Source organism: Eriocheir sinensis, chromosome 49 (genome assembly GCF_024679095.1).
Source record: "Eriocheir sinensis breed Jianghai 21 chromosome 49, ASM2467909v1, whole genome shotgun sequence".
In the NCBI taxonomy this organism is placed as follows: domain Eukaryota; kingdom Metazoa; phylum Arthropoda; class Malacostraca; order Decapoda; family Varunidae; genus Eriocheir; species Eriocheir sinensis.
Window position 1 is genome coordinate 10,569,257 of NC_066557.1, and position 23,605 is coordinate 10,592,861.

Here is a 23,605-nt window from a genome sequence, read left to right on the forward strand (position 1 = left end):
ACATTTTTAGATAGAGAAAAAAATTAGGGCGGTCGTGTAGCCTACCAGTCCTATTGTGAAACGTCTTGAAATGCGAGAATGTAGCCTATATTTTTTTTTATATTGTCTGGCTAATAAATTTGATCTGGCGCCAAGGAAGATTTCGTAATAACAGAAGTAGTAGCAGCAGTAGTAGTAGTAGTAGTAGTAGTAGTAGTAGTAGTAGTAGTAGTAATAATAATGATAATATGAGTCTCTCTCTCTCTCTCTCTCTCTCTCTCTCTCTCTCTCTCTCTCTCTCTCTCTCTCATAATTACTTTAACAATCTAAACATTTCTATTAAACACACACACACACAGAGAGAGAGAGAGAGAGAGAGAGAGAGAGAGAGAGAGAGAGAGAGTAGCGCCACTTAATTATATCTCAAGTGTCTCATTCGCCTTTTCGAGTCACCAAACGCGCTTCGAGACGCGGGGAAGGCGAGTTGAGTTCAGTTTGGCCTTGGGAGTGTTGGTGGAGTGTTGGAGAATGTGGAGGAGGGGAATTCGTAGGTAATGTAGGCCTAAATGTGGTTATATGAGGTGTGGACGTAGGGAGAGAAATATATGGCTCTTCCCACACATGATACCCAGGAATTAATGTATGGTATAAATCAGAAGAGAAAGACTTCGCCCTGTTAGAATATCTCATTAGTAAGGAAGCGTTTATGATTGGACTGATTGATTGATTGATTGATAGTTTATTGTTGCAGGTAAACAACAAGGGAGAAGGGAGGAACATGCCATCCCAACCCCCAGGCAGGACAGAGTGTGATTATACATGATTAAAGACATATACCATACCTAACAAAAAGTAGGATAGATGTTAATGTATAGCAGAAATCAACACAGACAGAGCTCACTTTGTTTTATGATATGTCTCAAGAGTGAGTAAGTATATAGGAATTTACTGCGCAGTACGCGAATATAGTGACTCTTTGGTCATACAGTTGGGCAAGGTTAGGGTGTCCTTACTCACATGACAGCGAGCTATTTGTGGTATAAATCAACAAAGATGAGCATTCGGTTTAGAAGTCAGAGGAGTCCAATCAAGGGGAGACTGAGCTGAAGGGACGAGAGAGGAGAAGACCCATCACTTTTCACCCATTTCCATCCTCCCCTTCACCTCCTCTCCTCCGTTAGGGCTCCCCACCTCCAGCATGGGTCCCGTTGCATTTCCCTTTTCTGTCATTCTATTTGTTTTCCACTATTACACTTATTCTTATAAAAATAGCCAATCCTCACTGAAAAGCAACCCCGTTCAGAAGACAGAAGAGGCAAATCACAAGGGGGACTGAGCTGAAGGGACGAGAGAGGAGAACACCCATCACTTTTTACCCATTTCCAGCCTCCCCTTCACTTCTCCTCCCCCATTAGGGTTCTCCACCTTCAGTATGGGCCCCGGTGCTTCCCCTGGGGCCCGCCACGACGCCCTCCTCGCTGAGATAATGGCGCAGGAGGGGAATAATGTGGCGGACTTCCTCAACTCCATCTTCGGCTTCCTCGCCCGCCACAGCCCGTAAGGAATGGCTGTTTGTTTACGTTTGTGTTTGTTGTTTGTTATTGTTTGTTGTGGCTGTTGTTGATATGAGAGTGATGGTGTTAGATAGCTGGGTAGGTTTGTTGAAGGCTGTCAAGGTGTCTTTAATTGTATGTCCGTAAGAAATCATTGTGGTTCTGTTGTTTGTTTGTTATTGTTTACGTTTGTGTTTGTTTTGGTTGCGTTTTTGTTATTGTTTGTGTTGCTGTCATTGTTTGTCTCGGGTGTGTTTCTGTTTGTTGGGTTGTTCCTGTTGTCTGTCAGTTTGTGTTGCTGCTAATGTTTGTTTGCTGTGTTTCTGTTGTTTGTGTTTGTGTTTTTTTGTTATTGTTTGTGATCTCGTTATTGTAAGAGAAGGTTATTGAAGGCTGTCCCATTATCTAGAATTGCCTGTGTAAAGAAATGGGTGTTTGTTATTATTGTGTTTTGTGTTGCTGCTAATGTTTGTGGCTGTGTTTCTGTTGTTTGTTCTGGTTGTGTTTCTGTTGTTTGTGCTTGTTTGTTTGTTGTGGTTGTGTTTCTCTTGTCTGTTATTGTTTGTGATCTTGTTATTGTGAGAGAAGGTTATTGAAGGCTGTCCCATTATCTAGAATTGCCTGTGTAAAGAAATGGGTGTTTGTGATTGTGTTTTGTGTGTTGTGGCTGTGTTTTTGTTATCTGTCATTGTTTGTGTTGCTATTACTGTGAGGGAAGATTATTGAAGGAAGTCCCGCTATCTAGAATTGCCTGTACCATAAGAAATTACTGTGTTGCTCTCATTGTTTTGAAAGTGATGCTGTTAGAGAGCTAGATGTCTTAATTAAAATCAGTTTCACTAGCTAAAATTATCCTTCTCATTATTCCTGTTACACCAGTTCTGTTATCTATCACCTATTACTTATTTCCTCACTTCCCCATTACCTCTTAAACTGGACTACCTCATCATAAGCTCCAGTTTAGTCTAATGAGATATGTTCTTTTATAATTTTCTATTTCATCACTTCTCCATTTGGTTTTACCTGCATGTCATTCTTTTTCCAGTCTTTACCTTGGTCTTTATTCCCAGCATTTCTTAATACTTTACTTTTATTCCTATGTTCCTTTTTACCTGGTGTTTTTCATGTCCTTACCCAGTTATTTGTACCTCATTTTTATTTCCAGCAGTCTTTAATACTTCCTTTCATGCTAACTATTAAGCATTTTCTTTCATCTTTCATCCCTTATTCCCTTGCCCCTCTTTTCTCTATCTATCTAACTGGTGTTGTCTATGTCCTTTATTCAGTATTTTTTTACCATACCTTTTTCATTTTCCAGCACACTTTAAAGGCATAGCTATCTTCTTTCTTCAGGAACAGTGATTAACAGGCTTATTTATTTTATTTACATACTATTTTTTCCCTAAAGTTTCTTCCAATATCATAGAAAAAAAAAAACCTAAGCTACCTCATTATCCACAGAGAGGAAGTATATGGCGACAGCAGCGGTGGTGGCGGGCACATATCCGGTGAGCACCTCGTCAGCCAGTCCTTCTGTCGGTGGCGTCAACGGTACAGGGATGAACACACAGCCAAAGAGGAGGAGCTGCGGCTGGCCAGGATGAGGTGGGCAAGGGTGCGGCTGTGGGTGTAACTGTCTTGGGGTGAGGATGTGGGTGTATAACCTATTTTTACCTGCAAGTATATTTTTATTAATTTTCTCTGGCGATTTAGGAATTTTAAGGAACAGTAAATAATGGCTTTTTTTACTATTAGATTTTCTTTTCCTTGAGCTCTCTCCTTTGCTGTAAATGGAAGCTTTTATGTTCGGTCTCCTTCACCTGATTCTCTCTTCCGTTCACTTGATGTTCCTACAGTTATTTTCTCTCTCTCTCTCTCTCTCTCTCTCTCTCTCTCTCTAATAGATATGAAACTATCAGATGACGGCAATGCAGAGGACGCCTGGCTAAACTTTAAAATCACTTACTCAGCAGGACACATTTGTCCCCTTGTGCGAGAAGCTTAATTAACACTAATAAAAGTCCACCTTGGTTTAATAGCGAAATTAAACACTCAGTCAAGGAGAGAAAATTGTCTTACAGGTTAAAGAAAGACCAAAGCACGCCCGAAAACATTAGACTTTACAATGATGCAAGGCGACGAGTAAAAAGATTAGTGCATCAGGCAAAGCGTAGATATGAAGAAAATATTGCAGCCAACTGTAAAAATAATCCGAAATCCTTCTTCAGTTACATAAACAACAGAAAGGCGATCAGAAGTGGAATTGGACCTTTAATAAACAGCGACGGTGCACTAGTGACTGACAGCCAACACGTTGCAAACCTATTAAATAATTACTTTTCCTCGGTGTTTAATAATAACAGTCCTCCCACCACCACCACCAACACCAGTACTAATGTAAATCCGAGCATGCATTGTCTAACTTTGAAATAAAACCCGATGAAGTCCTAAAAGCCCTCAAATCACTTAAAACAAATAAAAGTCCTGGACCTGATAAAGTATATCCAACTCTGCTGAAAGAAACAAAGAGTGAAATACTCTCCTCCCTCACAACCGTATTCAATATGTCCTTGCGACAAGGCATTGTCCCTTCAGATTGGAAAAAGGCTAACGTGACACCGATTTTTAAGAAAGGAGACAAAAAGTACCAGGTAATTACAGGCCCATTAGTCTAACTTCGGTTGTAGGTAAGCTACTTGAGGGCATAATTAGAGACAAATTGTGAGTTACCTTGAAAGCCACTCATTAATTGGGGACTCACAACATGGCTTCCAAACAAAAGATCCTGCCTATCAAATCTATTAACCTTTATAACGACCTCTTCAATTTTTATGACGTAACCAAATCTCTGGACGTAGTCTATCTTGATTTCCAGAAATCTTTTGATAAAGTCCCGCATCATAAATTACTTTACAAATTAAAACAAATAGGTATTGACGGTCAGGTAAACCAATGGATCGCGAATTGGTTGAGCAACAGACAACAAAGAGTAGTGATTGACGGATTTAACTCAGAGTGGGCGCCTGTCACTAGTGGCGTCCCTCAGGGCTCGGTTCTTGGCCCAGTGCTCTTCATTATTTACATCAACGACGTGGATGTTGGACTCAATAACCGCATTAGTAAATTTGCAGACGACACAAAGATTGGCAACTCGGTTCTCACTGACGAAGACAGGCAAAGCCTCCAAGAGGATTTGCACAAAATTTCAGCTTGGTGGGATAGATGGGAGATGCCTTTAACGAGACAAGTGCCAGGTCCTTCAAGTTGGAACGAGGAATAAAAAGTTTGATTAAAATGCGCGTTAAACTCAAAAGCGTTCAATGCGCCAAGGACTTGGGGTCAAAATCGTCAAACCTCAAATTCTCACAGCAATGCATCGATGCAGCAAATAAAGCGAACAGAATGTTGGGCTTCATTAAAAGAAACTTTTATTTAAGAATAAAGATGTAATACTCCGCTCTACAACAGTTTAGTCAGACCCCACTTGGAATATGCGGTGCAGTTTTGGTCTCCCCACCATGCAAAGGATATTGCTAAATTAGAAGGTGTTCAGCGTCAAGCAACGAAAATTATCCCTTCCTTGAGAAACAAATCCTACTAAGAAAGGCTTTCTACCCTTAACATGTTCTCTCTTGAGAAACGTCGCCTCCGAGGAAAACTGATCGAATGTTTTAAAATACTTAATGGTTTCACGAATGTAGACAGATCAACATTGTTTATGATCGATGACACTTTGCGCACGAGGAACAATGGCGTAAAACTCAGATGTAGACAAGTAAATTCAGACTGCACCAAATTTTCTTTCACCAACGCTAGAAAAGCGAGAATGGAATAAGCTCCCACCGTCAGTGGTCCAGTGTAACACGATTGACTCCTTCAAAAATAAGCTAACCGTCACTTCCTTCAACTTAATATCAACTAGAGTAGAAATGCAACGTTTGGAGTCTTCTGATTAATGTAAAATCACTTAGGTTTAAGGACAGACCACCAAGTCTGGACCATGGGGTCTGTGTGGTCTGATTTTCTATGTAAATCTATGTAAATCTCTCTCTCTCTCTCTCTCTCTCTCTCTCTCTCTCTCTCTCTCTCTCTCTCTCTCTCTCTCTCTCTCTCTCTCTCACTTATTCTCTTTCTCCTCCACCTAATTCATTCATAACACTTTCACTCTCCTTCACCTAATGTTCCCTCACTCATTTTCTCCATCTTATTCTCTCTCCTTTACCTCATTATTGTCTCTCCTTCACCACACTCTTTCCTTCACCTCCCTTACCCTCTACTTCCCCACATCCCCTTTCTCCTTTATCATATTCTCCCTCCTTCACCTCCTCCTCCCTCTTCTTTGCTACATTTCCTATCTCCTTTGTCTCTCTTTGACCTCATTCTCTCCCTCCTATTTCATCCCTACCACTCATTTTCAGGGCGTGCGATGGTGTCCCGGCAGCTGTGGTCGAGGAGGAGGTTGTCAGCACCAATACAGTAGAGACAGATGGGGTGGAGGAGGCCAATGAGAAGATGCAGGCAATAGAGGTGGAAGAAGGAAGCAGGTGGAAGGGAAACACTAATAAACCCAGCTCATCCACTGCTGCCCAGAGAAAGTAGGTGTTTGTTAGTTTGTGATATTTGTGTTTGAGTTTGTTGGAATGAGTGTTTTGTTGGGTGTGTTTGACAAGCTAACTTATTTTTGCTCACCTTTCAACTCTTTTATCCTTTTTGTATTAGTATTGTGTGACCCTTTTTCCCCTGTTTGATTACCCTCTGAACCGTCTCCTTTCTCCATTTAAAGAAAAGAGAATGAGAATGAATGTTTTGTTGGTGATTTTCTTTTACTTGTATTTCAACTCATTTCTCCTTTTAGTAGAATTAGTATGTCATAAGCCTTTTTCCCTGTTTGTTTATCCCTAGGACTGCCACTTCTCTCTGTTAAAAGAAGTCAAAGATATATTTCGGTGTTCTCACAAAAACATGTATACACAGGTAGGTACTTGTGGCACTTTGAATACCCATATAAGTTTGAAGCATTATATTTTATTCCTCTCTTAAATGTAGCTGTAGTACAATGTCCCCCCCAAAAGGTTTACAGATTTAGTACAAAAGATAAGTTGACATGGCCATCCATGTCAACTATTTTTTTGCATTACTCAGCGACAAGTATGCAGAGGTTGGTATGTCTTGTGTAGTGATGCCTTGCCTTGAACTGCCTTGAACTTGGTGAAAGAGGTTGTTGTACTTGCCTCTCGTCAGGCCGCCATTTTTGCCCAAACAACACACATTGAATGCTTATAACTCCAGTTCTGCCACACAGAATGGGTTGAAACAAGCTGTCCACAGAGAAGAATACCCACTGCTTAATGCTGTTAGAATATGGGGATATCTGTGATACACCTTGTTGCTGACCAGAAAGTACCCAGACAAGCCTTTTACACGCTCAAGTGGAAGCCAGGACCTGGGGCACTGCAGAAGACTTAACCACAGACAGACAAGATCCTCAAGTGTGTAGTGATGTCTGGCCCTGCTCTGACAGCTTTTGCATTGAAGAGAAAGTGCCCATTAATAAACAGCATGGAGGGTGAAATACAGAAGGAAGTGATGAATGAGTGAGGATACTGGATAACTTTTGCATTAATGAGCTGAACAACACTTGGATGAGCTGAGAGGAGTATTATGGTTAGAGATGATCCAGTAACCGTCATTAACAACCATTTTATCTTACAGGGGTGAGGGAGGCAGGTGTGGGGGCCTGGACACAACGAATGGGGCGGCTCTGGAGGGCCTGGCGTGGACACAGGGCATAGATGACCTAGAAGTGCGGGTGGTGGTGCCCCCTGGGGTGTCCCGCGGCAAGCAGGTGAGAGGGGAAAGGGTGAAGGGTGTTTATTATTTTTTTTTATTATATCCTGCTTATGGTGCTGGTAGGCTTTCTTGGTGAGGCCTGATGGTCAGTCCCAGCCCATTAATAATAGTAATGATAATACTAACAGGTTTATTAAGTTCCGGAAGCTATTAGGCTGAAAATATACAGACAGTAAATCCAAAGAACTACTACAAGGCTACACTTAACCCATCCGCTGCGATTGGCAATGATTTGGCCTTCACTGGTAGCTTGGTAACATATAGTCCCAGGTCTTTCTCTGCCCCTGTGGTGGGTAAAGGAGTGTTTCCCATGTGGTATACTGGTATGCTGGATATCCCCTCCCAAGGTGCAGGACTGTACATTTTTCTTCATTGAATTGTAGCAGCCACTTTTTGTTCCATTCCTGTAGCTTGGTGATGTCTGACTGTAGGAAATCCGCAGTCAAAAGACAAGTGGGGGAGGGTTGGGGAATGCTAGAAATAGACAAAAGGGGATGGGGAATGGCATGAAGGGGGCAGAGAGGATAGTGGTGAGGTGCATATCTGTACTAGGAACTGATGATAATAATAATAATAATAATAATAATAATAATAATAATAACATAACAAACCCATCCTTACCGCAGGTCAAAGTAACAGTGCGACAAACCAGCCTGGCAGTGGAGGTGCAGGGCGGGGCAGCAGGGGGCGCAGGGGCAGGGCCGGCCTGGCACACCCTGGTAGACGGCACCCTGCCACACCCCGTCCGGGCGGAGGAGTGCCTCTGGTCTCTGGCGCCGGCGGAATATGTCACGGTGAGCTGGGGCGGGTCTCTCTTGGTCTTGCTCTGTTGTTTGCCTGCTTTTTCTCTCTCTGTCTCGCTCTCTCTACTTGCTCTTTTATGATTTAATAGATTTTATTGTTAATCTAAATCATCTCATTCTGTTTGCTTGATTCATTCTTTTTTTCTCTAACTAAAGAAATAAGTAATAGGTGATAGGTCATAGAACAGGTGTAACAGAAATAATGAGGATAATTTTAGGTAGTGAAACTGATTTTAATTAAGACATCTAGCTCTCTAACGGCATCACTTTCAAAACAATGACAGCAACACATTAATTTCTTATGGTACAGGCATTTATAGATAGCGGGATTTCCTTCAATAAACTTCCCTCACAGTAAATGCAACACAATGACAGATAATAAAAACAGTCACAACACAAAACACAATAACAAACACCCATTTCTTTTTTTCATGATTTATTAGATTTTAGATAATTTTGTTAACCTATAACTCATAAGAAGCTCATCCATTCATTCTTTTTCATTTGTATATCTTTATTTCTTTTGATGCTAAAAAGTCCACAACTTCACCCATGACCTGACCTAACTAACTTAACCTTTTTGTCTTAATTTGATAGGTTTTAGATTCATCATCAACCTGAATCAAGAATATATAAAGAAGCTCATTCATTTGCTTTCTTTAGTATAGCATTTTTTTCCTGATGCTAAAGTCTACATAATTTCACACACAATCTAACCTAACTAACCTAACCTAACCTAACCTAACCTACGCACACTCACACCCCCAGATCAACCTTAAGAAATGCAAGGCTCCTGATGTTGAAAGCCCACACAACTTCACCCACACCCTTGCCTAACTAGAGTATAACGTCAGCTGATATAAACCATTGAAAGCGTATCAGGACACCTCTCCTCCCGAAACTGACCTATCTTTCAGACACTCCTCTGATTCTTTTATAGGAGCAGTGAGTGGCGGGCTTTTTTTTTCATCATTGTTTCCTTTTTTTGCGCTTGAACTGTTCCCTCTACTGTAAAAAAGAAAAACCCTAACCTAACCTACATACCCCCACACCCCCAGATCAACCTCGAGAAGTGCGAGGAGCGGTGGTGGGACAGGCTGCTCACCCGCCACGCCCCCATAGACCTGGCCGAGATCAATGCCGAGAGGGACTACGGGTCGCTGCCGGAGGAGGAGCGCAGCAAGATACAGGAGCTGGTCTGGAACAAGTGGCAGGCAGACCAGGGCAGGCCAACGTCAGACCAGCTGGTGAGGAAGGGGGGAAGGAGAATGGGAAGCAAGGAAGGGATGTGGAGATGGGATGAGGAGTGAATGGAGGAGAAGGGAGGGTTACCATGGAGAGGAAGAGGGGATATGGAGGGAAAGAAGGGAGGGATTCTGCAGAGAGGAAGAGAGAAGGAATGAAAGGAAGGAGGGAGGGGATGTGGAGGATGGAAAGGAGTGGAAAGGCGGAGTGAATTGAGGGGAAAAAAAAAGAGGGTTTCTGTGTAGAGGAAGAGGAAAAGAATGAGGGGAAGAAGGGAGAAATAGAGGATGGAAAGGAGGAATAAATTGAGAGAAAAAAAGAGAGGGTTCTGTGGGGAGGAAGAGAGAAAGAATGAAGGGGAAGAAGGGAGGAGATGTAGAGGTATGAGAGGAAGAGTGTGTAAGGGGAAAGAAGGGTGTGTTGAAGAGAAGAGGGAGAAGAAGCAAGAGAAAGGAGAATGTGTTGTTTAAGGGAGGCAGGATAAAAAAGGGTGTGTAGATGGGAAAAAAAGGGCATGTTGAGCAGGGCCGGCCCGACGCATAAGCGAAGTAAGCGGTGGCTTAGGGCCCCGAGGCCACAAGGGGGCCCCCAAGAGCAATAAAAAATATATTAAACATGACACATTTACAGTAAGAACATTGTCTACCTGTTTATTTACTTAGGGGGCCCCCAAATACAATTTCGCTTAGGGCCCCATGGAGGCTTGGGTCGGCCCTGATGTTGAGAGATTGAGAGGGAGAGAAAAGGGAAAAGGAGAAGCAGAAGGGAAAGTAGCAAAATAAATAAATAAATAAATAAATAAAAAAGTGCTAATGTTGATGAAGTTAGGAATGGAGTATGTGTAGAAGGATAAAAAGAGGAAAAAAAATGCAGAAAGACAGATAGATGGGCAGGAAATAGTTGTAAGTTAAGTTGTAAATAAAAAATGTTGAAATATTGATAGCTGGGCAGGAAATAGCGTCAGTTGAGAAATCGACTTTGTTAGTAAGATAATGTAGTACCGAATGATATAGAAGAAGGGTTATGTGTAATATTGAAGGAAGAAGAACAGGGTAACAAACTGACCAAGGAAATAAGGTAGAAAAAATGAAAATTAAAAGAACAGATCACACTAGTTTAAAAGCATTGATAGAAGACGTGAGAAGTAGTGGAATAAGTGAAGGCTAATATATTAATGTAGTTCCAGTGAGAATACAGAGTTATAAAGTTGTGAAAAATGCGTGAGAGTGACTATGGATGGAGTTTGATACAGAGGTGGTTTGCATGTGAAGTGGAAAGGCAGAATGATGTTTGAGCAAAGGGTATGGGAGTATGGATAAAGGGTAGAACTTATAGTGGCTTGGATATGCAGTTTTAAGTTTGCAAAGGGTATGAGATTGAGTATGGATAAAGGGTAGAACTTATAGTGGCTTGGATATGCAGTTTTAAGTTTGCAAAGGGTATGAGAGTGAGTATGGGTTAAGGGTAGAACTTATAGTGGCTTGGATATGCAGTTTTAAGTTTGCAAAGGGTATGGGAGTATGGATAAAGGGTAGAACTTATAGTGGCTTGGATATGCAGTTTTAAGTTTGCAAAGGGTATGAGAGTGAGTATGGGTGAAGGGTAGAACTTATAGTGGCTTGGATATGCAGTTTTAAGTTTGCAAAGGGTATGAGATTAAGTATGGATAAAGGGTAGAACTTGTAGTGGCTTGGATATGTAGTTTTAAGTTTGCAAAGGGTATGAGAGGTAGTATGGATAAAGGGTAGAACTTATAGTGGCTTGGATATGCAGTTTTAAGTTTGCAAAGGGTATGAGATTAAGTATGGATAAAGGGTAGAACTTATAGTGGATTGGATATGTAGTTTTAAGTTTGCAAAGGGTATGAGAGGTAGTATGGATAAAGGGTAGAACTTATAGTGGCTTGGATATGCAGTTTTAAGTTTGCAAAGGGTATGAGATTAAGTATGGATAAAGGGTAGAACTTATAGTGGCTTGGATATGCAGTTTTAAGTTTGCAAAGGGTATGAGATTAAGTATGGATAAAGGGTAGAACTTATAGTGGCTTGGATATGTAGTTTTAAGTTTGCAAAGGGTATGAGAGTGAGTATGGATAAAGGGTAGAACTTATAGTGGCTTGGATATGTAGTTTTAAGTTTGCAAAGGGTATGAGAGTGAGTATGGATAAAGGGTAGAACTTATTGTGGCTTGGATATGCAGTTTTAAGTTTGCAAAGGGTATGAGAGTGAGTATGGATAAAGGGTAGAACTTATAGTGGCTTGGATATGTAGTTTTAAGTTTGCAAAGGGTATGAGAGTGAGTATGGGTGAAGGGTAGAACTTATTGTGGCTTGGATATGCAGTTTTAAGTTTGCAAAGGGTATGAGAGTGAGTAAGAGTGAAAGGTACCGTAGAACATATAGTGAGATTGGGTATGCATTGAAATTGACCTCTCTTTTGGGCACTCTTTACTTTTGTCAATTATGCTTCTCCTTTCGTTCTTTCATCTTAAGCCCAACTCAACAACTACACCATGAAGAAAATATTTAAAGCATATATCTCCATTATAATCAGTTGTGTTATCTTTTATATTTGCCATTACTTGCTACCTCACACTTGTTTATCTTCTCATATTGCTAACTAATTAATGTTTATATTCTTATCTTGTTATGTTTATGCTGCTCCATTCCATCCCAACACATAACAGCTAAAAAGATCCATTCACAGCATATACTTCCATTATTAACAGTTGCTTCATCTTGCAAACTCACTAGAAATCTTTTGTTTACCTTCTCAAATTGCTAACTAATTAATGTTTATATTCTTATCTTGTTATGTTTATGCTTTTTCATTCCATCCCAACACATAACAGCTAAAAAGATCCATTCACAGCATATACTTCCATTATTAACAGTTGCCTCATCTTGCAAACTCACTAGAAATCTTTTGTTTACCTTCTCAAATTTCTAACTAATTCATGTTTATATGTTTATCTTGTTATGTTTATGCTTTTTCATTCCATCCCAACACATAACAGCTAAAAAGATCCATTCACAGCATATACATCCATTATTAACAGTTGCTTCATCTTGCATACTCACTTGAAATCTTTTGTTTACCTTCTCATATTGCTAACTAAGTCATGTTTATATGTTTATGCTTCTTCATTCCATCCCAACACATAACAGCTAAAAAGATCCATTCACAGCATATACATCCATTATTAACAGTTGCTTCATCTTGCATACTCACTTGAAATCTTTTGTTTACCTTCTCATATTGCTAACTAAGTCATGTTTATATGTTTATGCTTCTTCATTCCATCCCAACACATAACAGCTAAAAAGATCCATTCACAGCATATACTTCCACTATTAACAGTTGCTTCATCTTGCATACTCACTAGAAATCCCTTGTTTACCTTCTCAAATTGCCAGCTGATTCATGTTTATGTTTACAAATATCAATGAACTAACACTTGCCCTCCCCTGAACCTCTATGTAAATCTATGTAAGTCCACTATCATGTTTACTTTCCAAGGGATATTAAAGCGTTTATTTACCTTCCCTCCCTGCACACTCCATTGAATTTTCTCCCACACTCAAGAATATGTTTGCCTATTTATTGCCTACCTGTCACAGCTGGCCAGAGCAATCATGGTTACTGCTTACTCAGTGCTAAAGGCTTTCACTTGCACCCAGCCACTCAGTCAATCAGTCAGTAATCAGTCAGTTGGTCAGTCACTCAGTTAGTAAGTTAGTGAGTCAGTATATTTTTTTTTTTTCCTTATTATATACTAAGAAATCCACAATCATCCTTTTTTTTACCGTATACTAAGAAGTTTGCAGTCATTCTTATTCTCTCTCTCTCTCTCTCTCTCTCTCTCTCTCTCTCTCTCTCTCTCTCTCTCTCTCTCTCTCTCTCTCTCTCTCTCTCTCTCTCTCTCTCTCTCTCTCTCTCTCTCTCTCTCTCTCTCTCTCTCTCTCTCTCTCTCTCATAATATCAGACCTATCATATACATTTTTCCTATTATTTTTCCACCACTTAATCCATTTTCTTATTATATTTATTTCTTTTATACTTCCATTTTTTATTCACCCCCCACAATGCATTATATATATTTTCTCGTTTTTTTCTTTTCTTGGTCCTCTTCCTCTTTCTCCCTCTTCCCCTTTCTTCCTTCTCCTCACATCACCTCAGAACTTCACATCACATACACCAAGTCCTGTATCCTCTCTTCTCTCCTCTTCGTCATTCATCATTTATCTCCATTATATTTTTTTCATGTTTAGTTTTCTCCCCAGCTCAGGTGTATACTCTAGGGACAGACAATTAGGGCAGCCAGGTAGCCCAGAGGGAGGTATACAAGGTGAAATCTCAGGTAAACAGGAACAGGTGGAGTTAGGGTACACAGGGGAAAAAAAACCATGATATCCCTTCCATTCACAATACTCAATGAAAATGATCCTCCCTTTTCCCTCCCTCCCTCCCTCTCTCCATGAAAAGGGTGGGCCGGTAAGGGGATTAGGGTGAAGGGAGAAGCTGGGAGTGAGGTAGAGAGGGAGGAGGTGGGAAAAAGAGAGGGGAAGGGAGGAGAGGGATGGGTGAGGTAGCAAGGGAGAAGAGGAGGAAGGGAGGGGATGGGTAAGAGAGGAGTGTAGGAGGGGAAGATGGAAGAGGAAGGGAGGGGCATTAGGTCAGGGTGAAGAGAGCAGAGGAGGAAGGTTAAACGGAGAGAGGAAGGGAGGGGATGGGTAAGGTAGGAATGTAGGAGGAAAAGAAGGAAAGGGAAGGGGATGGGTAAGAGAGGAATGTAGGAGGGGAAGATGGAAGGGAAAGGGAGGGGCATTAGGTCAGGTTGAAGAGAGCAGAGGAGGGAGGTTAAAGGGAGAGAGGAAGGGAGGGAATGGGTAAGGTTGGAATGTAGGAGGAAAAGAAGGAAGGGGAAGGGAGAGCCATTATGTCAGATTGAAAAGGGAGGGATTGAATTGGGTAAAAAGGGAGAGAGAGAGAGAGAGGGGAAAGGAGGGGGATAGGTAAGGTAGAAGAGGAAGATGAAAGGGGAAGGGAGAGGCATTAGGTCAGACTGAAGGAAGGTAAAAAGGGAGAGAGGGGAAGGAAGGGCGAAAGGTGAGGTACGAAGGGAGGAGCTTACATCAGATACCGGAAAAAAAGGGGGAAGGGAGTAATTAAGTGATATTAAAAGGGAGAAAGGGAGAGAGAGGTGTAACAGTGTAATGAATAGGGAGTTAATGGGGAAGGGAGCTTAGGAGAAGTAGAAGACTGAGGTAAAAGTTAATTGAAAGGAAGGGAGAGAATGACGGGAAAGTTTGTAATGAGGAAAAAAAAAAGGAAGAGGAGGAATAAAGGGAGAGAAAGTATGGAAAAATATTTGTAGGAAGGTGATTTTTTTCTTCTCCTCCTACATTAATACCTTATTCATCCCCCTCCTCCCTTTTACCTCCCTTCCCCTTCCATCTTCCCCTCTTACATGGGGAGAAGATACTGAGGGGAGAGAAAAGGGGAATAAAAAATAAAAAATAAGATTAAGAGATTAGACTCGGGAGTAGGATTTGTGGGTGATAAGGGGAGAATAGAGGAAGGGGAGGAGAAATAGGATGAGGATTAGTATGAGAAAGGAGTTTAATGGGAATGAGATAGTGAAGAGGGAGGTTAAGAAGGATAAAAGGAAAGGGAGTGAAGTGCTGGGGAGAAGGGAGAAAGAGGAATAAGGAAAAAAAAAAGAAAATAGTAATGGAAATAGATGATGAATGGAGAGAATAATAGAAGAAGGGAGGAAGGTGCAGTTTGGGGAGGAGAGACAGAGGAAGAGGGACAAAGGAAAAAAAATGAAAAGTATAATAGAAGTAAAAGATAAATAGGGAGAATAATCGAGCAAAGAAGGGAGTAGAGTGAACTTTTGGGGAGATGTGGGGAGAAGGGAGGAATGGGGAAGGGAGACAGAGGAAGAGGAACGAAGAAACAAACGTAAAAAAATGAATAATGGGGATAAATAATAAATGGGGAGATAAACAGAGGAAAGGAGGAGGGAAATATTGGCTGGGGTGATGTAGGGGAGAAGGGAAAAAGAGGAATTGAGCGATAAAGAAAAAGGAACAAAGAAAAAACGTAACAAAATGAATAATGGAGATAGGTAATGAATGGGGAAGGGAAAGAAGGGAGGGTAAAGGGCTTGGGGTACGAGGTGGGAGGAGGAGGAAAGGCGGGTGGGAGATGGGGAGGAAGAGGGGAGGAGGGAGAAGAGGAACAAGAAAACAATAAAAAAAAACAATGGGGATGAATAATGAATGGGAAGGGGAATGAAGAAGGGAAGGTATACAGGGATAGGGGCATATGGGGAAGAAGGGGAAGAGAGAGAGAGGAAGAAAGGGGAGAAAATGATCAAAGAAAAAAAATATAATGGAGATAGAAGATGAAAGTTAAGGGGAAAGTGGGGAGAGTATATGGGGAGAAAGGGGAAAGGTGGGAGGGAGATGGGGTAAGGACGAGGATGAAGGGGAAGAGGAAGACGAAGAGGAATAGGTAAAAAAAATAATAGGTAATGGAGATAGATGAATGATGAAGGGAAAAGAAGGGAGGGTATGTGGGGAGAAGGGAGAAGGGGGAAAGGAGAGAGGGAGGGAGGGAGATCAAGATGGGGAGAGGGAGGGGGAAGGAAGGAAGGGGGGGGTTTAATGTCTCACGGACCCAACCTAACCCAGCCTCTTATGCGCGTCTGTCTATGTGTATGTAATATACGTGCTATGAATAATTAACGGTGTGTGTTTGTGTGTTCTATTTGCATACATGTGTTTCTGTTACATACGTGATGAGAACGAGTGTGTGTATTTTTCGTACCCTATTTCCTGTCCTTGCTCTATTAGATTTTGTATTTTCTTTGTTGTTTTTTATTGCGTGTGTGTGTGTGTGTTTTGTTTTCTTTGATGTGTGTGTGTGTGTGTGTGTGTGTGTGTGAATGAATGAATGAGTTGATGTGTGTGTCTGTGCGTTTGTTCATGATTTATTTTTTTCTTCATCTTCCTCTCTTCCTCCGTCTTACTCCTCCTCCTTCTTACTCCTCTTCCTCTCCTCCTCCTCCTCCGCTTTGTATCCCTTTGATCTTCACACCTTGATATTTCTTCCTTTGTATCCTTTAATTATTCATCTCCCTTTGTTTCCAGCTTCCAACCAGTAATTTTCTCATCAGTGTACTCCTTTCCCATATTCCTAATTTATCTGCCCTCTTCAACAACAAATCTAGTGTTCGTGAATGCCAAAGACACTACAAACATATATTACCCATTATTTTATTTATTTTCCCCATTTTTTCATTCCTCGAACCCATCATTCCCTTTATTTTCCCTTTTTTTCATCCCCTCGAACCACCTATTCTCTTGTATTCCCCTTTTTTCATCCCTCAAACTCCTTATTCTCTTATTTTTCCCCGTTTTTTCATTCCCTCGAACCTCATATTCTCCTATTTTCATTTTTATTCATCCCCCGACCCATCTATCCTCTTATCTTCATCCATTTTCCATCCCCAAATCCCGTACTCTCTTATTTTCCCCATTTATCATCCCCTTAACTCATTATTCATTATTTTCCCCATTTTTTCATCCCCCGAACCCGTTATCCCCTTATTTTCACCCCCCGAGCCCCTTATTCTCTTATTTTCCCCTGTTTTACAATCCCCGAACTCCCTCCTCTCTCTTATTTTTCCCCTTTGTCATCCCTTAAACCCTTTATTTTCACCTTTTCCCTCCTCCGCAGCGCATGGAGTCGGTGCTGCGGCAGGCGTGGACGGCGGAGGGGTCACCGTTCCTGGGGCAGCCCTTCGACCCTTCAGCCGTCAATGTGGTGGGCGGCCAAGGCTTCGGGGCTGGCTGAGGGGGCGGGGCCGTGTCTGCTCTCTCTCTCTCTCTCTCTGTGTGTTGTCAAAGCTTCGTGGAAACAAATAAAGGATGCCAAAAAGTTGCGTCCGTCCCTGGCTGGCCACTGGACGCCGTGCTGGTGGTGCATGGCGGGGCGTGTATATATATATCCCTGCACAGCCCCTGTGTACGGCAGGTAACGATGTAGGTCAATGTGCGCAGGACTGTATAATGTACCGTGTAAAGTCTTTCTATGAACCCATGAATGAACTGTGATGTTTTATTTTCTCCTGTGGCCGAGGATAGCGGGGCAAGAGGGGGCGGGGCGGGGCGGGGCGGCGTGGCTGGCATGGTCCGCGGCACACACACAGACACATCTCAGGCTGCGTGCCGTGTGTGTGTCACGCCGGGGTGACGAGCGGGCGGCGGCGGGGCGGCGGCGTCAGCGGGGCGGCGGGTTGTGCGGGGCCCGGCGCGGCCAGGGCCAGGCACACCACTCCACTCTGTTACGTCAGCACGGCGGCGGCGGCGGCGGCGACGGGCGTGTGCCGTGTGTGCGCGGCTGGGCGGCGGCAGCAAGGGCAGCAGGTGGCGAGGGCGGTCTCTTGCAGGCGGCGGGCGGCCTCGTGCGGGCGATGGGCGGCCGTGGTGCGGGCGGCGGGCGGCGGGCCATGGCGCGGTGCGCGGGCCGCGCGGCAGCTGTCGGCGGTTTGAACGCGGCGGGGCATGCCGGGAGCGTGACGTCGGCGGGCCTCGCGCGTGCGCAGTTCAGTGTGCTGGCGAGGCTGGGGCCACTAAGATGGCGGCCAGTAACAGCCTGGACGAGGTGTTGTGTGCAGACGTTGATCCGAGTGCTGTCACCGCCATTGTCGGGCCCCGCGACGCCCCGCTGGCTGCCCCAACGAAGGCCGCGGCGACGCAACCAGTGAACGGCAGTGCCAATGGCGGGATAAGTAACAATGCCGCGGTGCTAGTGGAAGGCAGAACCAACGGCGGTAAAATAGGGGTCAGAGGCCCGGCGGTGAGCGGGGGGAAGGTGGTGTTGTCTGGCGTGGGCGCCGTGCAGGCTGCTGGCGGCCAGGGTGTCGGGGCTGTGGGGGGGCCGCAGGGGGGCGCCGCCCTGCAAGGCGGCGGCGAGCAGCAGCAGCAGCACCAGCCACAACTACAACTGCAGCAGCAGCAGCATCACGGGCTGCAGACGGCGGCGGCGGCGGGGAGCAGCACCAAGGGCGCCGCGGGGGGCAGGCCGGTGTATGGGGTGGTCCCCACGCCCATGACAGGCGCCCAGGGCACACAGGTGGTGAACGGGGGCGTGAGCGGGGCGGGGACGGGCGCGGCGCCCCAGGGCAGCCTGCAGAGCCAGCTGGCCCTGAAGGGGCTGACCAAGGTGGTGACGGCGGCAGGCCAGGCGGCGGTGATCATGTCCAAGCCCGGCCCGGTGACCGCCGTGCCCAACAGCGGGCAGCCCGGGGGCGTGCCCCTCCCGCAGGGCATGCAGATCATCAACATGAGGCCCGGCCAGACCATCAAGACCACGCAGGGCACCACCATAGCCCCTCGCATGATCGTCAACCAGGCGCAGGTGCTGCCCGCAGGCATCAGGCCCGGCCAGCCTGGGGTGAGTGCCTGCCTCCCTGTGCTGTGTGCCACAGCCCTGGGCCAGGCAGCCTCCCTGCCTGCTGGGGGCTTGGCAGGGGGCAGTGCCAGGCAGCAGTGCTGCCCAGTAGGCTGGGGTGTGCCAGCCTGCTGGGGAGAGGTGCAGGAGGTGATGTGACACATCCCTGCTGCACCACCTGCACACTGGCCACCACACCCTGCCAGGCTCACAGGGCCAGCACTGTGGCCCGGGGCACGGCACACACACAAACACTCATTAATGTAGAATAAACACACTTTTGTCTCATTATTGCTCCCTGTACAGGTTGTTTACATCATTGTGTGGGACAGCCAGCACCCCTGTGTGTGTGTGTGTGTGTGTGTGTGAGGGGCAGATAGCACACTATCCCAGATTAAGATGTAACGAGGCAGGTGTGGCTCACTGTGATCACCTGTATGAAGTTGACTTAGCCTCCCTGTCAGTCCGAGCTGTAACAATGCCTGGCCAAGTAAATAAGGCAGGTATAGGATAATAAATGAACATGAAATTAACAAAAACTCAGCACTATTTGTTCACCTTCCTTTGTGAAATGGCACAACTGACAGGCTGGTCCCTTGCTCTTCATTAATTCTCAGTCGGGATGGGATGTATCAATTGTTTTCATTTAGGTGTTTCCTTTCATGGGTGAGTAGAACTTAGTGGTTGAATTTTTCTCATATTTTTACTAGTATTGATTAGTTATTGATTTTAGTTTCCATTTCTTCCATTAATTCCCTTCTTAGTATGGGCTATATTTTTTTCACTTGTTATGCCTTTCATTGGTTAGGGTGAGGTTATTTTTTCAGTATATGATTTTAATGCGTTTTTTCATTAAATCTTCAATTAGGATAGGCATCATTATTTGTTTATTCATTTAGGCTTTCTCAATCATGAGTTTGGGTGGGCTAGTGATAGATTTTATTACTGCAGTTAGTAGTGATTTTTTGTTTAGATTTTACTATTTTTTGTAAGGACTTATGTATATTTTCGTTCATTATTTTTCCCGTAATTAATTTTCCCGGCAAGTGGGTTAGGGGGCCTGTTTGTATTTAGTTTCCCTCGCAACCTTTTGTTTTTCCTACTTCAGTTCCCCAGGGCAGAGGGTGTTACTATAGGTGGGAAAGGTATTGACATTGGTAATTGATTCATCTATATTTATTATTTTATGATTGATTTTTTTTTTTTTTTTTTTTTTTTCCGCCAGCCATCGAGTTCCCTAATCCTGCCCCCCCATGAGATTATTATTATTTTTATTTTATTATTTTTTGTCATGTTATTTTCATTATTGGTTTATATTGATTGATTTAGGTATATTTTATTACTACACATTATTGATTTATTCCTATGGGTTTTGATATATTTTTCATTTTTATTACTTTCATTATTTTTATTACTACTGAAGCTTACAAATTTTTCACTTATTTTTTTTATCATATATTTGCTTCTGTTCTGTTCTGCTGGCCTTTTTATCCCCCCATCCTCCTCCTCCTCCTCCTCCCTCTCATCCCTATCCCTCCTTTTCTAGAGTAGTTGCTATTAGGCTGAAGTTAATTTAGATGACTGAGAGAAAAATATTACCCAAACTTTGTCATAATTATCTAACAAACAAAGGGGGAAAGGTGGAAGGCTTGAATTTTTATGCGTCGCCAAATATAAAAGACCGCTAACCTAAGCTAAAACAATTATCCCCAAATTACCCAAGCCTTGTCATAATAGTCCAACAAATTATACTATGGGTGAATCTTGCGTAAATAAGTTATGAGTTTTTGGGTGGCACTAAATTGTCCGTTTTTAAAGACGCCTCACATGTCCTCTCCAACACCACCATAGGGAATAAATGGACATTAAACGATGATGACTGTGATCTAAACCAGCAAATATCAAGTTCTAAAAATTTATATTGTGCACAAATTCATATACGACATAATCCTTACCCCAGACCTTGTCATAATAATCCAACAAAATACAGAAAAAGTGATTCATGTGTAAATACCTCAAGTTTTTAGGGGGCACTGAAGTATCTGAGACTCCAAAACTAAGCTGAAAATGATGTCCCAAAGGTCACCCAAACCATGTCATGATGATCTAACGTCATACTAAAGATGATTCATGTGTAAGAGTTTTCATGGGGCACTAAATTATAGATGCCAAGGACACCTAAGCTAACCAAGAAATATTTCTGAAAAGTTAACTCACACAACTTTACTGACGACATAATTCTCACCCAGAACCTTGTCATAATAGTCTAACAAATTATACAAAAGGTTTTATGTGTAGGTGAGTAGGTTTGAATGTCAGCCAGGAGGGGAAAGAAAGAGTGAGTGAGTGATGGTAAGTAAGTTAGTAAGCTGTTAAATAGAGACCATGAAAAATGAGTCCGTTGCGCGAGAGTATAGACAACATGATCCTCGGTAGTGGGTTCAGATTCTCAGTATCATGTTAGGTCGCTTCTGTTTCCTGGCATGAGGGATTTAATGACCTGTTGATGGCAGTGACACCTGTGCCTCTCAGCTGTCTGTCATCGTAAACCTACAAGTCACTAAGAAAGCTCACCTTAATGTTCCTCTTTATTACTTGTTGCCGAGAAAACACGGATCATCTTGACATTGATTTTGTTTGTTTCATAGCTGTCAGGTTTTCCTTTTTGATGTTTTTATCTGTTATCTCTCTCTCTTTCTGCACTTTTTCGTATTTGTGAGATAAGGTAATCGTGTTAGAAATTTCGTACCTGGAAATACCTGTTCCTTTACTTAGCTACATATATTCTTTTTTTTTTTCATTTATTTACCACTAAGATTTTTGCATTCTGTAAGTTCTTATGTATTTTTGATAATGAGTGCCACCTGTGAGATTTTTGTTATACAGTAAAGTGAGTAAACCTTTCATCTTCGTATATTTTTATTTTTCCAAAGAAACTGTGAGATGGGAACGTGGCTTCTCAGACCCATATTAACTCCCTCATATTGCCCTATAAACCGAGTACGTATATCATTTAGAATTAGCAAACCACTAACTGAATCAAAACCTTTATCGACCATCTTCTAGGCTATGTCAAATAAAAGCGCATCGTTAGCAAGGTATTATATCTGTTGCTGAGGAATCATGGTGGGAAAGGGAATACCAGAGAATTCCCTAAGCCATGAAGAGAGTAAGAGTCAAGTGGGGTTTTTTTCTGCCTAAACTTAAATATATCGGAGAATTTTCTAAGCCATGAAAAGAGAAGTAAGACTCGGCTGTTTTTTTCTGTCCAAACTTAAATATATCAGAGCATTTCTTAAGCCATGAAAAGTAAAGTAAGAGTCGGTATATAATCATTCATGTTTCTTTCTCCCTTAACACAAATATAGCGGAGAATTTCCTTAGCTATCAAGAGGAAAGTAAGAGTCGGTAATCATTCATGTTTTTTTCCTTTAACACAAACGTATCAGAGAATTTCCGAAGCCATGAAAAGTAAAGTAAGAGTTGATACATAATCATTCATGTTTTTTCTCCCTTAACACAAATATAGCGGAGAATTTCCTAAGCCATCAAAAGGGAAGTAAAAGTAGGTACGTAATCAATTTTTTTTCCCTTAACACAAACATGTCAGAGAATTTCCCAAGCTATGAAAAAGGAAAGTAAAAGTATGTAATCAGTCTTTTTTTTCCTTCCCTTTACACAAACATGTCAGAGAATTTCCTTAGCCATGAAAAGGGAATTTAAAGTATGTAATCAGTTTTTTATCTCCCTTTACACAAACATGTCAGAGAATTTCCCAAGCTATGAAAAAGGAAAGTAAAAGTATGTAACAGTCTTTTTTTTTCCCTTTACACAAACATGTCAGAGAATTTCCTTAGCCATGTAAAGGGAATTTTAAGTACGTAATCAGTTTTTTATCTCCCTTTACACAAACATGTCAGAGAATTTCCTACGCCATGAAAAGGAAAGTAAGGTTTTTTTTTTTTTTTTTCCGCCTAAACTTAAATATATCCGAGCATTTCCTGAGCCATCAGAAGAAAAATAAGAGTAGGTACCTAATCAGTCACGTTTTTTGTTTGTCTCTCTCCGTAAACAAGATCTGCCTATCATGATGCAGACAAGAGTTGCCGCTTACCCCCTTTCTCACGCACTCACCCATCATTCTTTTCATCACTCATGCATGCCTTCATTTACTCGCTTTGTCCTTTCTTTCCTTGCTCAAACTCCTCTCTCACTCGCTCTTCTTCCCTCTCCCTCTCTCTCAGTAACAGTCACTTTTTTTTTCTATCGCTCACCCACTGACACTATCTTTCTCCTTTCTTCCCTTGCTAATGCTCATTCACTCCCTTATTCCTCTCTTTCTCACTCACTCCTTCCCTCTCTCAATCTCACTCTCATTCTTTCCATCACTCACTCTCTCAATCTTTCTCCTTTCTTCAATTGCTCACACCCTTTCGCTCCTTCCCTCTTTCTCTCCCTCCCTCGCACTCACTCACGCACTCACTCTCTCAATCTTTCTCCTTTCTTCCCTTGCCTACATTCATTCTCTCCCTCCCTCCTTCACTCAATCATTCACTTCTTCCCTCTTTCCTTCCCTCCCTCTCTCTCTCCACTCTCTCACTCGGCCACTTCTTCTTTATCTTATCTTGTACCTAAAGCCCAGTGGTTGAAGCTTAAGATCAATTTTTTATCTGATTTATATACTTAAGTAGCCTGCGAGTGGCTTTATGAC

General features: G+C 42.7%; 2 protein-coding genes across 4 annotated transcripts in view; both read left to right on the forward strand.

The window, feature by feature from the left end:
- The first annotated feature begins 1,072 nt into the window (after positions 1 to 1,072).
- On the forward strand, positions 1,073 to 17,550 carry LOC126981892 (nudC domain-containing protein 3-like). The gene is made up of 7 exons (XM_050833526.1): positions 1,073 to 1,536; positions 2,994 to 3,137; positions 5,951 to 6,127; positions 7,245 to 7,377; positions 8,009 to 8,176; positions 9,244 to 9,432; positions 17,179 to 17,550. The coding sequence occupies exons 1-7, from the start codon at positions 1,412 to 1,414 to the stop codon at positions 17,293 to 17,295; spliced, it is 1,053 nt and encodes a 350-aa protein (XP_050689483.1). The 5' UTR covers positions 1,073 to 1,411; the 3' UTR covers positions 17,296 to 17,550.
- Positions 17,551 to 17,691: 141 nt separating this feature from the next.
- The window catches only part of LOC126981891 (transcription initiation factor TFIID subunit 4-like), a 36,789-nt gene continuing 30,875 nt past the window's right edge, over positions 17,692 to 23,605 (forward strand). Inside the window, exon 1 of one of the 3 annotated variants that reach the window (XM_050833524.1) lies at positions 17,692 to 18,897. In XM_050833524.1, the coding sequence (XP_050689481.1) occupies positions 18,079 to 18,897 (819 nt within the window). In that variant the 5' untranslated portion in view covers positions 17,692 to 18,078. The remainder of the gene's footprint in view (positions 18,898 to 23,605) is intronic. The other 2 variants (XM_050833523.1, XM_050833525.1) reach the window with 2 other exon arrangements.